This window comes from Protomyctophum bolini (genome assembly GCF_963924005.1).
Source record: "Protomyctophum bolini genome assembly, chromosome: 4".
NCBI classification, from domain to species: Eukaryota; Metazoa; Chordata; class Actinopteri; order Myctophiformes; family Myctophidae; genus Protomyctophum; species Protomyctophum bolini.
Window position 1 is genome coordinate 11,800,918 of NC_137865.1, and position 13,405 is coordinate 11,814,322.

Below are 13,405 nucleotides of genomic sequence, written 5' to 3' on the forward strand. Positions count from 1 at the left end.
GGAGAGAGGACAGAGTATGCTTACTGTATAAACGGAACGTCAAAGGATGGAGATACAGTGCACTTCTAGTGACGACGTCTCTCTGTAGGCTAAAACGCAGAAGTTACTTCCACGGTTGGGTTCCTTACAGCAGTGGTTCTCCTCCTTTTCACCTAAAAATAATCATTTGAACTGGGGACAGTTTTATAGTATAGTTGTCACCTGGGGACCCCCCCTGCGGGTCCTGACCCACATGTTGGGAACCACTGCCTTATGCTTATGCCAATCACGGTCCACAGATCTTATTTTCTGTTGAGGAAACCCATGACTCACAAAATGAAAATGTTAATTCAAGTCTGTAAATGCCTCTTTTCCATAAGTGCCAGGCTGTGCTGTGCCGTTCGGGGCTGTGTAATGGGTGAAGCATGCGGCTGAGCCTTTTACAGCCTGTTTGTCTTTCGTTCTGTCAATCAGGACTATGTTCGTTGCTATGGTGTTGCTATAGTAACTCAGTGCCACAGTCATTCAGTTGTTAACTTTTATGTTAGCCGGCTGAAGGTTAATTTATACTGTGTGGTGTGGAATGATGTCATTTTCAACTGTAAAAATCCATTAGTAACATTGTTGACTTACCAATGTTGAAACGTTTTTGCATGAATTAAGGTCAGTACACACCGGGAGCGTTTCTTTTGTGTGATTAATTTGCATTAATTAAAACAATGTTTGTGTTTTGCGCTTAGAGCACACCTAAACGAGGCGATGAAGCAACATCATTATTAAAGATCGATTTTTCAGCACGGAAAAATCAACCTGTATGAATAAGGCATCACCAACATAAAAGTTTTAAGTTTTAAATAATTGCGATGCATTTTCGTTTTGTTTATTCGTGTCACTCCTGGTGTGTGTGTACTACTAACTACATTTAGCCTTAACGTTTAAGGCTTATGGCTTTATCTTCATTGAGTGACAGCTGACAGTCCAATCACGGGCACGTAAAATGTAAACCTGGCCTCCACAGCCCTATTCTAAACGGGTCAGCACCAGGTGACAAGCGGGTCTGAGAAGGACCGGCAGCTCTCACCATTAGAATGTATGCCCAAGCAGGCTGATATTACGGAGAATAATTCTTAACCACGAATCTCACGGCACAGCACGGCACAGCCCACATAGTGGAAAAAGACCATTTGCACTCTGTTGTGTGTAGTTGCGTTTGGGCGTGTACACTTTAAAATCCTCAATGTTCATTTTGCCATTTGTAACTCTGAGAGTGTGCAAATTTAACCAATTTGGTTACATTTATACATTCTCAGAGTCAAATGAATGCTGATTGTGTAGGCCAGAGGAACAGGGTGCGGCTGGAGGTGAGGTGTCACTGCGTTAGTGCCAACATGATGTCCTTCACCAACATGGCCCCCACCAGCATCTTCTCACAGTTTATCATCAGCTGGGCGCCACGCTCCTCTCTGGTCGCCACGGTGACGAGCACCATGCTGCCACTGGTCACTGTCTTCCCAGCAAACCTGTGGACAGGAAATTTAGGAGGAGGAGGAGGAGGAATACCGGGGCTAGAGTTCAGAAAGTTCAGAGGTCACAGCAGCAGTAGTAGTAGCAGCGGCAAAGGTTGGAAACAAAGGTGAAGTAAAGTCGAGGGAACAGAGGAACACATGGCTGCGTCAGGCATCAGGGAGATGTGGGATGAACCAAAACAATGTGTTTTATGCACTCATACAGATATGATTTAATTAACAGGCCTTCGCTTCAGCTGTAAACCCTTAGCTGTAAATGTTCAGTAATAAGCAGGGCCACCACCAGTCTGGCCTGGGACTGTTAGCTTTTAGAGTAGCAAGGCTAAACCTAAAGGATGCTACTGTGACTGACTTTTGCATATACTGTTGCCTGCAGTGCCTGTAGAATGGACCACTGATAAATAAAGCTACAGCACCAGGCGAATAACCTGTTCAACGTGTTGTTTTTAAGCACTGCTAGCATTTTCAAGGATAAATTAAGTCACAACAAACCTCCCCCATCCGTGTCTTACCTACACTCCTTATCAGAGCCACAAGGCACCCTACTGAGGTTGGCTGCGGCGGTGACTCTTTGGACGACGGCGTGTTCATTGTGACATTTCTCGGACAGGGTCAGCTTCTCCGTCACCTCATTCATACCCATCAGCTGACCTAGAGAGGGTCCCACAACATGAAATACATTCATTAACATGAATGAATGATGGATTTTAACTTTTCATTTGGTTAGTAGACATTACAACACAGTCGGTGCTTTAGTGGGGCCTGGCTGTGTAATAATAACATACATGTGGTTGAAGCACACATCACATACATCGCACGCAACATCGCACACATCATGTCAACAAGCATTACACTTGGGGTGGATTGGGGTCCCCAAGTGTGACATACAGTAAAGGTAAAATGGCTGCCTTGTGAGTATGATCAATGGTTTTGTGAACATTACAGTGAGTGAGGGTGTGTGTGCTCTCAGTGAAGAAGTGCAGTGTCTTAAGAAGGTTCTAAAGCCCACTCCAAACCAATCATTCGCCATACAACTTCTTGCAACATTCAACTACTTGCAACCATTATCCCCAATGGCAGTTGCAAGGAGTTGCATTGGTGTGGTTGACCTTAGAACCGTTTTGTTGCAAGGAGCAGCTGTGACTAGTTGCATTGGTGTGGTTTGGCCTTTAGATGCAGGTTAGCTCTAGCCTGATTATCAGACTGAAGCTCTGTGAAGCTTGAAGCAGAGAAGCAGTCAGTGGAGTTGCCAGGGTCTATGGTCTGGAGCCAGGCTAGGTTAGCTCAGCTCCATTTATCTCAACACATTCTGACCTGAATATATATATTCGCCTCAGTTCGTCCCATTTGTACCACGCCAGGTCGCGCCGCGGCCGTTCGCACAATTCTCGTCTTTGCATTGACTTTATGTGTAATTGCACCGCTCTAACCATCCATGTCTGAACGCAGCTTTATAGAGGTTATTTTCAGTACTGTACACACCATTGAGGCTGGTTAGGAATGTTTCAACACAACACATACAGTGTATACTGTACGTAGTACGTACTGTACATACATACAATTGTTACTAAAGGTTTAATTCAAAAATGATATTTCAGATACAAAACAGAAAAAAAAAACCCAAAAAGTGATTGTCCAATGCCAATCCATGTAGTTAAGCAACTGTTGCTATGCAGGACACGCTGTCGTCACCTCATAGCTGTCAGTGTTATTTTGCATGGTTGTGTTGTTGAACACGTAGGCAGCTTAATGTCAGGAAAGTTACACGACTGACCTGCCCAGGTGATGGCAATAATCTGTCATTTCCTCGCATTTCTAGTTTATTTAAATGATGTCATGCACATTTGTCCAGTGCATAGCCTACGGCAGGCCTGGTTGACTAGATTTAGAAGACATTTTGATGCTCTTGCTGCTGAAATTATCGATTATTTATATGGAGAAATCCCGTTATTTAACATGCATCTCAATGAGTGAGAAGGACAGCATGCCCTAGCTGTCTCCTCGCTGCTAACGTGCCTATTGGACAAGGACGGGTTGGGGAGGGCTAATTCTGTCAATTTAGAAAACAGATGATCGCACCCATAAAGGAACATGTAAAGAGATGACTATGTTTAATATGAACTCATAATGCTCTCAGGTGTCAAGTCATTCTAATGTTTTTTATTTAATTTTGGAGTCAAAGTGACACAACGTGCGTTTTCCCAGTATAAGAACCATGAATGTGTTAAAAAACCACAGAAGCTCTGTCAGAGTGTATACAATCATCTGGGCTTCTTCTCACTGTAACTTAGACAATTATACAGGCATGTTGGTTTTGCGGAGATAAAGTCACTATTATACCATCATCCAGCCGCTAGTAACCTGCTAGCTAGAGCAATGCTGCCCATGTCATCTGCCTGCTCCCGTGCTTCCGGTTATGGTTAGGTTAGGGTTTGAGGTAGGACTTGTCACTCTGAGTCACTTAATGTAGCTATAAACTGGGTTAAACGCTTTCAAAACTAGTCTGTGTGACACCTCTAGGGGCATTCAAAGATTGTCCTAGAAGCTTTGTCATCATTGGTCCAATGTTTTCTGCTGGCAAATGACTATAACCAATCAGGAAGTGGACAGTCAAATTCAATGCATTATTCCTCATCTTTGAAAGCCGACTGTGGCCCCTGGAGGTGTCAGAGAGAGCGTTTAATCCATTGCCGGCTGTCTGAATAATAAAGAAAATGGCATTAAAATGTTGAATTATTATTACTACTTTAATATAACAAAGAGCAGCTGAAATCTTCATCAGAAAGATCTGCTTTGACCTTTTGAATTTAATTGAATTGAATTGAATTGAATTGAATTGAATTGAGACCCTAAGTGTAATTAAATGTAAATACACTGACTCAGTGGGAGCAAGTTAATGATGTTTTATAGATATTATACAAGTCAACAATTCTAAACAATATAGGCTAATATAGGCTACTATAGGATAAAAACCATGAAATGTTGAATCATACACTTCTCAATACAGTCAGTCTTTCTGACATGCATAAAGCAACAACAATAATTATAATAATTATATTAATAATACTGATTCTGAACTTTAATTTGAAACATTGTGGCATTTTGTATAGTATTTGTGTAATATTTTCAGGACAAGCATTGTCTTTCTCAGGTGCTACTAAGCAGTTGGTATAGTAATAGTAAATTCAGGTTCTCAGGAAAATCACTGCTTATCAATGAATCGGTAAGGTGAATCAACTATCGCTTAATGTATTAATCAATAACTTATCCAAGTTCTTCTTCCACCACTGCATGAAAGTGCCAATGAACCCATAGAGAGCAGCTAGAGCAGCAGCTGCCTTCTTATTCAGCATGGATTGACCCGTTATCACACCTGCTTCAATCCCCTGGTTGAAATAAAAGCCTCAGTGGGCAAGGGGGGGGGGGGGGGCGTGTTGGACTCAGCCTGAAGCAATAGAGCGTCGCAGTCCCGCCCCCTTTCATGACGACGCCAGGCCCGGGAAATAATTCCCAATGCATTTTCCCCATAGACATTTCAAAAAGTATTTATTTAAAGACCTTTTAAGCATCGTACGAAGCCAACTGGAGTCGTGACAAATCACGACAACAAACACAATATTTTGGACCAAACAAATAATTAAAAAGAAGAAAAACAATGTGTTGTAATCTGCCGTTTTTTTCTTCTTTCTAATTATTTGTTCGGCCCAAAACATTGTGTTTATTGTCATGATTTGTCACGGCAAGAGTGGCGTAAACGTCTTTAAATAAATACTTTTTGAAAAGACTATAAGGAAAATGAACGGGAATTATTTTCCGGGTCTCTCGAGGGGGCGGGACTGCGACACTCAATAGGGAGGGAGGCAGAAGGAAGGGGATGGGTGTAGGTGGTTGCTGGTGTGTGAGGCTATAGCTGGCTAGAAGGCAAGTGCCGCACAAAGAGCTGGGAAGTGGAACAACAGATCTATCAAAGTCAACTTACCAACATTCTTTAACAGTGCCTCTATTGGAACCAAGAGGGAAGAACCATGAAAATGACATGATGGTAACACAGACTATGGTTTGATTGGAGACGATGAATGATATTTCCTGTGCGTGACTGCTTTACGTGCCATTGTCTACCCTATTGGATACTATGATAGGACCATCACATTTGAAGGTAGAGCAGTGGCTGTCAAGAGAATACTACTGACTCTGGTTTTAATTTTATCGGTCTAATCAGTGGATGATGTCTGCAGGCACAGAGTAGGCTGCCTCATCTCTCCTTATTCTCCTACTTTGTAATTTTCCTATAATCAGCAGAAGTCGAGTGCCGGCTCTTTCTTGTGTCCATTGTGTTTATATAATTGTATAGTCAAAGAAGTTATTTGTGCGCGATTCCATTTCCATTTGCTCTTTCAGTTCATGATCACCCCATAGCAGCAAATGGGGTTTATTGACCGAACTTTCCTTTTCGCTTCATACTGTTCCGTAGAGACGGCGTAGAGACGGAGTTCGTAGTTTACATAGAACTTAGATTTTTTTTAAATGAGCAAGATGTGACTCAATGGAAAGACGAGTGTTCTTGGCTCTGTGCGTGTGGAGAAAAAAAAAAGAACGGCACGAGGGGGGGTGGGGGGGGGGGTGCAGCAGTGAGACTTCAGGGCAGCGGCTATGAAGCAATATAGCACTAAGGGGCAACGGATAAGGGATCTATTAAAGGCAATGGCACGTGGACTGGTGATTGGTTAAATACGCCCAAACCACACCTATGCATAATATAACGGGTAACGGAGGTGTTTAAGGGATTTAGACAGGTAACCAAAATACCAACTTTAGTGGGGGGGACACCCTTTCCCCACTCCTAAATCCCCAAATAAATAAAACAAAAATGGAGCCCATCTTGTACCACCCCTTACCCCTTATCCCTAAACATATTTGCAATTTTTTACATTTTTTTTTTTTTAATAGTTCAACTATAAATGATCTGCCTTCCGTCTGTCCAACTGTCTCCATACAAATGTATGTCGATGACATAGTTATTTATATACACGCTAAAAACAAACAACTAGCAGCAGATAAATTAACTGCAGCCATGGCCCATGTACTGTATCTGATTGGTATCTGAACACAAACAAAACTGTCGGTATGTGGTTTTCACATAACTCCACAGACCCTGACATTGACATTCTTATGGAGGGTAGTAGTATTCAGGGTTAAATATCTTGGAATTACACTAGACTCAAACTTGACATTTAAAAAAATCTAATTAAATGTATCTAATTTCAGACACATAATAAGAACAGATGCCGCTAAACTCTTCATGCATGCTATGGTTTTTTCACACATAACAGTTTCACAACCTGGTCACAGACAAATCAGACAACTTTAAACCCCATAGAATCATTTTAAATTAAACACAGCTTTAAACATTTAGCAGATGCTTGTCTCATTTTTAAGATCTTAAATGGACTTGCACCTCCACCATTGAAACAGTTCATAGATCAAAGGGACAGCGGTGATAGAGCAATAAGGGCAACTACCAGAGGAGACTGTGAAGTACCAACCAGACGTACTGTAGTGTGTTTGGTAAAACAGTCTTCTCTGTTAGAGCCTCCCATCACTGGAACAGACTCCCTACAGAAGTAAGAGAGACCTCCAACTATTTGACCTTCAAATTCAACCTGAAGAGGTGGCTAAAAACAAATCAAATCTGTAATCACAAGTAATTATCAGCTTTATTTTATCACTGGTGTCATTTCTCACTCGTTGTTCTGTCCCCTGTACAATGTTTATATTTATCCTGTATTGTACTGTATTGTATGTAATAATAATAATAATAATAATAATAATAAACGTTATTTGTATAGCACCTTTCATGACATGAAATGCAGCTCAAAGTGCTTTACAGAGCAATGGAGAAGAAAAAAAAAGAAAAGAAAAGCAGGGCATAAAACATTAAAGTAATAGCAGTAATGCAATACAGTGAGGACATGAATAACAAGGAATTTAAAAGCTGTAAGTCTTGAGCTGCGCTTTAAAAATTTGTATGGATAGTTTTATCTTCATTTTTAAGAGCCTGCTCAGGGACTACAGATGTAAATTAGCTATTAAACTCTGGCCCATTTACATGGATGTGAAAACTGACCTGTTGATTAATGAGCATTGTCCCTTTCAAATAAATAAATAAAATTGTTCAACTAGCCAATCTACGTCGACACATTGTGAGCTTGTAGATCAGCTATTTGAACTACTAGACCTGTACGTGCCCGTCAGTCACTGGCCTACAGTACTTGGGAACGATGCAACTTAATCTTAACCTAATAATCCCCATTGTCATAGCATCTGTCTGTGTCCCACATGCATGGGAGGTCTGTCTGCCTGTGTGTGGAGGCAGATGCTGGAACCAGACCAGAGCCTTTTGTGGTGTTTCTGGACAACTTTGTATGCCACAGACTCGAGGCCGGGAACTGCACTCCCTGTGGGGGTGTGGAATGCACGTGTCGAATTTGAAGTCGGCGGGGCGAACTGTTCTTGAGTTACGTGCATTACAACCGTACACACACCCACACACACACAGACAGACACAGACAGAGACGTGGCGCACCGTGGGTCCGACCGACTCGATACTGGGCACTGCACTCCCTGCGGGGGTGTGGAACGTGTGTCGAATTTGAAGTCGGTGGGGCAAACGATTCTCGAGTTATGTGCATTACTACCGTACACACACACACACACACACACATGCACGCACACGCACGCACGCAGACAGAGATGTGGCGCATTTATAGTAGGATTTTAAAATGTTTTAAAATAGTAAAAAATAAGCAAATAAGCTTAGGGATAAGGGGTAAGGGGTGGCGCAAGGTATAGATGCTGGTCTGTTTGAACATTTCTAGTTGACTGGTTTAGATTCTCCCGGTGGATCCTGCCGGGATGTCATTTTAGCAGAATATGAGCCATAATGCATATAAAGACTTAAGCTTGTGCGCATGCACATTTTTGGCAGTTTTTACGTGATTACGGCCTAGCGCTAGCAACATGCTAAATTTTAGTTTAGCATGTTATTAAAACACTACGTTTTTGTAAAAGCAAGAAGCAGTATTATGGGCATGAACTACATCAATTCTACTAGCAATGCCAACATCTATTTCAAGATGAGACCAGACCTTGCTTTTGTGTCGTGTCTGTCAGAGCCAAACTAATGGCCCTTATTAAGGACCACACATCCCCTGACGTCCATTGTTGTTATTATTGGAAGAAACTCTCCTAAGTCTGTGTGACTGCTTTCATACTTTCATTAGAAGTACTGTAGTCAACCCACTAAGAAGACAGAGACCGGGTACTATTACAAAGGGAGGCTTGAAGAATGAAGAATTATTATTGAATAGTTTTTTGTAATCACATTCTTTCTTCTCGAGGTAGACTCACTGCTGCTGCTGCTACTGTGCAAACAGAACATAAGAAACTACTCAAGATAATCCTTTCACTGATGTGGAACAAACTGCCTAAGGATTTCAGACCGGTGTAAAATCAATATCCTCTTTAAAACCCCTGCACTGTTCTATAGCTGATAATTACGCTGCCAGTGCTTTCATTTATTTATTGATTAAAGAGTATGTTTCCTTTCATATTGTTCAGTCGGTCTAGACTTTATTTTGACAGCTGTATAACACATCATGTAACTATTACGCCTAGTATTAACCCATTAAAACGTGTTATTTTAGACTGAGCTAAAAATCATTATTGGGTATTCAAAAATAGCCAATATACAAGCTCATAGCACGTCACTTTGTGCCACACTACAAGCTTATTATTATTTTTGAGATGGGGGGTTGGCGACCAAACACATAATTGTGAGGGTCCTTGACATGAAAGCATTTGAGCACCACTGATATAGCAACATGTTGTTCAGAAAACTGTTTTAGCCTCAGGGCTTAATGGGTTAAATATTCAACTGACCTTGCTCCTTCTTAAACTCATTCTCAGTCATGAAGATGGGAGTCATCAGCTCTCCGACTGGCGGCTGAATGGACACAAAGAACTTCTTGGTGTTGGTGCTGGAAACAAGGAGGATTGTTATTTTATATTGTATAATGAATGTACGTAATCCTATTATGCTGTGTGGAATACAATGATCAGTCATCATAATTGGACGATTATACATCCTAAAAATCGTAATTGTATATTTCTCAATGTCAGCCATGGCCAACAGGAAGTCGCTGATTTCGATTTCTGCTGTGAATGATGTCACGTGCCCATATATGGAGATGCCAGACGAGAGAGGGAGGAAGAGAGCCAATTTAACACACGCAATAACCCGGCCAATATAGATTTGGTTGTCAATGCAATAACCCCGGCAACGGTGGGCAAGCTGATTACGTGTCGATTACGTGTTCTCCCGAATAATTTGTTTTTTTAATTCTCCAGGCTTCCATCCTCTCTTCTCTACAGCCCACTGTGCACATTGTCTGTGCTGTCTGATTGATGATCAATCTGTGGAATTGCCCTAAAATCCATAATGGTTCTTCTGCCCTACTAAGAAATGAGGACGTAGTGTCCATGTTGTGTGTTGTCTCACCAGAGTTGGAAGTTAGCAGCCTGGACCGAGTCACAGAAGTCAATGCCCATCAAAACCGTAGCCGACTCCCCCGCTGGTAACGCCTCTGATCATGCCAGAAACATTAGGATTAGACCAATAATCACAAGATAATAAAAAATGTTTGCAGTTATTCTGTAACATGCTCCGTTTGAAAAGGGTTGAAAAACCACCTGACTTCAAAGATCTACCTACCAAGCTCAGGGAACTCCTTCACCCTCATCCCTGACGCGTGGCGTGCGTCCTCCATGTGAAGGCTCTTGACCTCTGAGGACGAGCTGTTGGTGAAGGTGATCTGAACGGCCACCATGTGAGGGTCCGGGTTGAAGGGCTGTCTGCTGAAACAGTATTCCACCGACAGACCCTCGCCTGTGATACGATGCAGCAGCTCATAGCTCTTCATGGACCTGGATGTAGCGATGGCCTACAGGATGGGAGGCAGTGTGGAAGGATGGAGGGGAGGCAGTGTTCATTGTGATTTCACTTTGATATAAAATGTTAAGATTTCATTTAGCTTTTGTCATATTTTAGTCATCTGAAATGTTTTAGTTTTAGTCTAAAATCTACAGTTGATTTTGTCGTCAAAATATATTTTGGCAGGATTTTACACGCTGCATGCTGAAAATAGTTCTACTGGATCTCTTCTCCACTAGTCCCTCCTTAACATTTTAGTCTAGTTTTTATTTGTTGACAAAATTGTCAATCAATTTATTCATAGTTTTAGGTAGACAAACATTTTTCGTCATAGTTTTAGTCGACAAGATTTAGCACAGGTGGAGGAAGTTATATTTTTAAACATAATTTTGATCTCTGTCCAGTCAGAAACGCCCCATTACCTAGTGGTAACAAAAAATATATGAAGTGATTATACCATTATGTGGATGGATGGAACAGACTGACACAATGATTATGTTGTGATATGAGTCACTGTCAGACTCACCGCTGGAGACATGACGGTGTCTGTCAAAGACAATCCTTCCAGATCTGTTACCAGACTGCTGGAGAGGAACGCGTTCACTGGAGTCGACTGGGGAGACGGAGTGGGTTCAACTGCAGAGGAGAGGGGGAAAAAACATATTTTTACTCACTTATCCACACCTGTAAACCTGTCACACGATGACAATAATACAGATTATTATGATTCTGAGAGGAGAGGAAACAAACTCTGCTGAGATGTATGTAGTCGTAAAATATGAATCAACATTGAACTATACAACTTGGCTACTGGGAGTGTGCATGCAGCGTTTGACTGCAATCGGGGACTGAGATTAGCTGTGCACAGACGGATGCACACGGACAGGAGGGACTGAGATTAGCTGTGCACAGATTTTATTACTTGGTCATTTATGAATTAATTACTATTGGTAATTACTATTGGTATGCAATAGTGTGTACCTGAATTCTTTAGAAAAAGTGAATCCTTCCTTATTTTTAAAACACCCTGGACCCAGTCTAGCAACGTGTTACTTATTTTGACATTACACACGCACTGGGTCGGACTGAGTCGGTATAGCTATGACTCATGAGTACATTATGAGTGACATAACTTACAGTCGTCAAAGTCCAGTAAAGACATCTCCTTTTTCTCTGGCTCTTTCTTGGTCTCTTTCTTGGTTGGTTTAGAGGGAGGTTTGGATACGGCAGTCTGAGAAAGGAATGGGACACAATGGGCCATTCATGTTTATTTTTAAGTGTTTAACTGTTTTTATGTGTTATTTGTCATATCTGCACTGCCACTTTAGTTTTACGAAGGCTAAAAGCCAAACAGAAATGACAATTTTATTCATAATGGTCCAACGACAGAAACACATTGAAATCGTTAATCTTAATTAATTTGAGTGACAATTAAATGTCAAGTAAAATGTCATAATGGTGACAGCCCAGGGCACCCCGATCTGTACCTTCTTCTTCTTTTTGACTTCAGTGTCGGACTCTGAATCCTCTGTTTCTGATTGGCTGCTCTCTGACTCGGACTCCTCCTCCTCAGACTCTGACGCAGAGGCAACCTTCTTCTTCTTCTGTGGTGGTGGCGGTGGTTTGCTCTTCCTTTCCATCTTCCTCCTCTCCTCTTCATCACTGCTCTGCTCGCTGTATGGGGTTAAAGGTCACGAGGTACTTATGTAAGAGATTGTTTCCCCGAAAATCATGCTGATTCTAAATAATGGTGCAAATGAGGATATTTTCTAATTACTTTTAGGCAAATTAATTGAATGTATTTGGGTAGAAATATCAAGGCCTAAGCAAATATAAGAATAATCAACTTGTTACTTTATCTATTTGTAAAGGCCCCTTTTCCACCAAATGAACTGGTTCCGTTCTAGATCCTTGGAATCCTGGTGCTTTCACGGAACCATCGACGGACCAGCTTGTGTTTCCACCAGTTTAAAGCACCATTCATTGTTATTAGGGACAGGAGGAGTCCCCAGTTGCCCCATGTTTGATTCCATTCCTGGACAGCAATGTGTTGTATATGACAGGTCAAAGTGTCCATGCATTGTGAGTGGCAGTTACACTTTTCTTTAATTGTTTTTAATCATAATTTTTCTGCTTGCCTTTGCCATTGTTTATATCGCATCTGCATCTTCCAACCAGTAAAAAGTGACACACACATTTTGGTTACCAGTACAGAGCAAGAAAATGTTTTCAATGGAAACACTCTTAGACAGGAAAAAAAAGAACAGAACTGGTTCAACCCGGTGGAAAGGGGGTCTCCGAGTTAAATCAACACGGGGTTTTACAGGGTGTCTGGTTTGTCCATAATGCCTGGCAGAGCACAGGAGGAAGAAGTTAAAATGATGGAAATCACAGTTGCCCAGAATAAAACTGGGCAAATAAAACTGTGTACCCTGTATGTCTCTCTGTCTGTTTCTATTGGTTCAATAAAAACAAACAGAGAGAGCAATAAAACAAGACAGTAAAGCACTCCACCTGTCAATAAAACCTCCTACCTTTCTTTGTCTTTCACTGTTATCTTGGTTTCTTTCTTTTTCTTCTTCGTCTCAACCTCAACCGAGTCCTCTTCTTCGTCTTCGTCCTCAGACTCCGAGTCCTCGTCGCTCTCGGAGCTCTCGGAGCCCTCCTCGCTCTCCTCGCTGCCACTCCTGCTCTCGGACCTGCTGGCTGAGTCCGACTCTGGGAGGAGGAGAGGTCACAGTTCATAAAACATCAGGAGGTCACTATTTCATTATGGAAAGTGGACGGTTGAATTGGGACTTTAGGAACTGCATACAAACACTCCAACTGCACACGGACCCACACGCACGCACCAGATGTGAAGCAGTGTTCTCCAGTGTACATTGTCATGGACAGCAGACCCAATTCGCCC

The 13,405-nt window shown here is 41.8% G+C and overlaps 1 protein-coding gene across 4 annotated transcripts in view; it reads right to left on the minus strand.

Moving 5' to 3' along the window:
• Positions 1-535: 535 nt before the first annotated feature.
• The window catches only part of ap3b2 (adaptor related protein complex 3 subunit beta 2), a 45,602-nt gene continuing 32,732 nt past the window's right edge, over positions 536-13,405 (minus strand). For 2 of the 4 annotated variants that reach the window (XM_080762612.1, XM_080762611.1), the window contains exons 19-27: positions 13,029-13,212; positions 11,982-12,168; positions 11,632-11,725; positions 11,021-11,130; positions 10,276-10,504; positions 10,063-10,147; positions 9,444-9,541; positions 2,018-2,156; positions 536-1,499 (exon numbers count right to left, since the gene is read on the minus strand). In XM_080762612.1, coding sequence (XP_080618738.1) covers positions 1,349-1,499; positions 2,018-2,156; positions 9,444-9,541; positions 10,063-10,147; positions 10,276-10,504; positions 11,021-11,130; positions 11,632-11,725; positions 11,982-12,168; positions 13,029-13,212 — 1,277 coding nt within the window. In that variant the 3' untranslated portion in view covers positions 536-1,348. Of the gene's footprint in view, positions 1,545-2,017; positions 2,157-9,443; positions 9,542-10,062; positions 10,148-10,275; positions 10,505-11,020; positions 11,131-11,631; positions 11,726-11,981; positions 12,169-13,028; positions 13,213-13,405 lie in introns of all 4 variants that reach the window. The other 2 variants (XM_080762610.1, XM_080762609.1) reach the window with 1 other exon arrangement.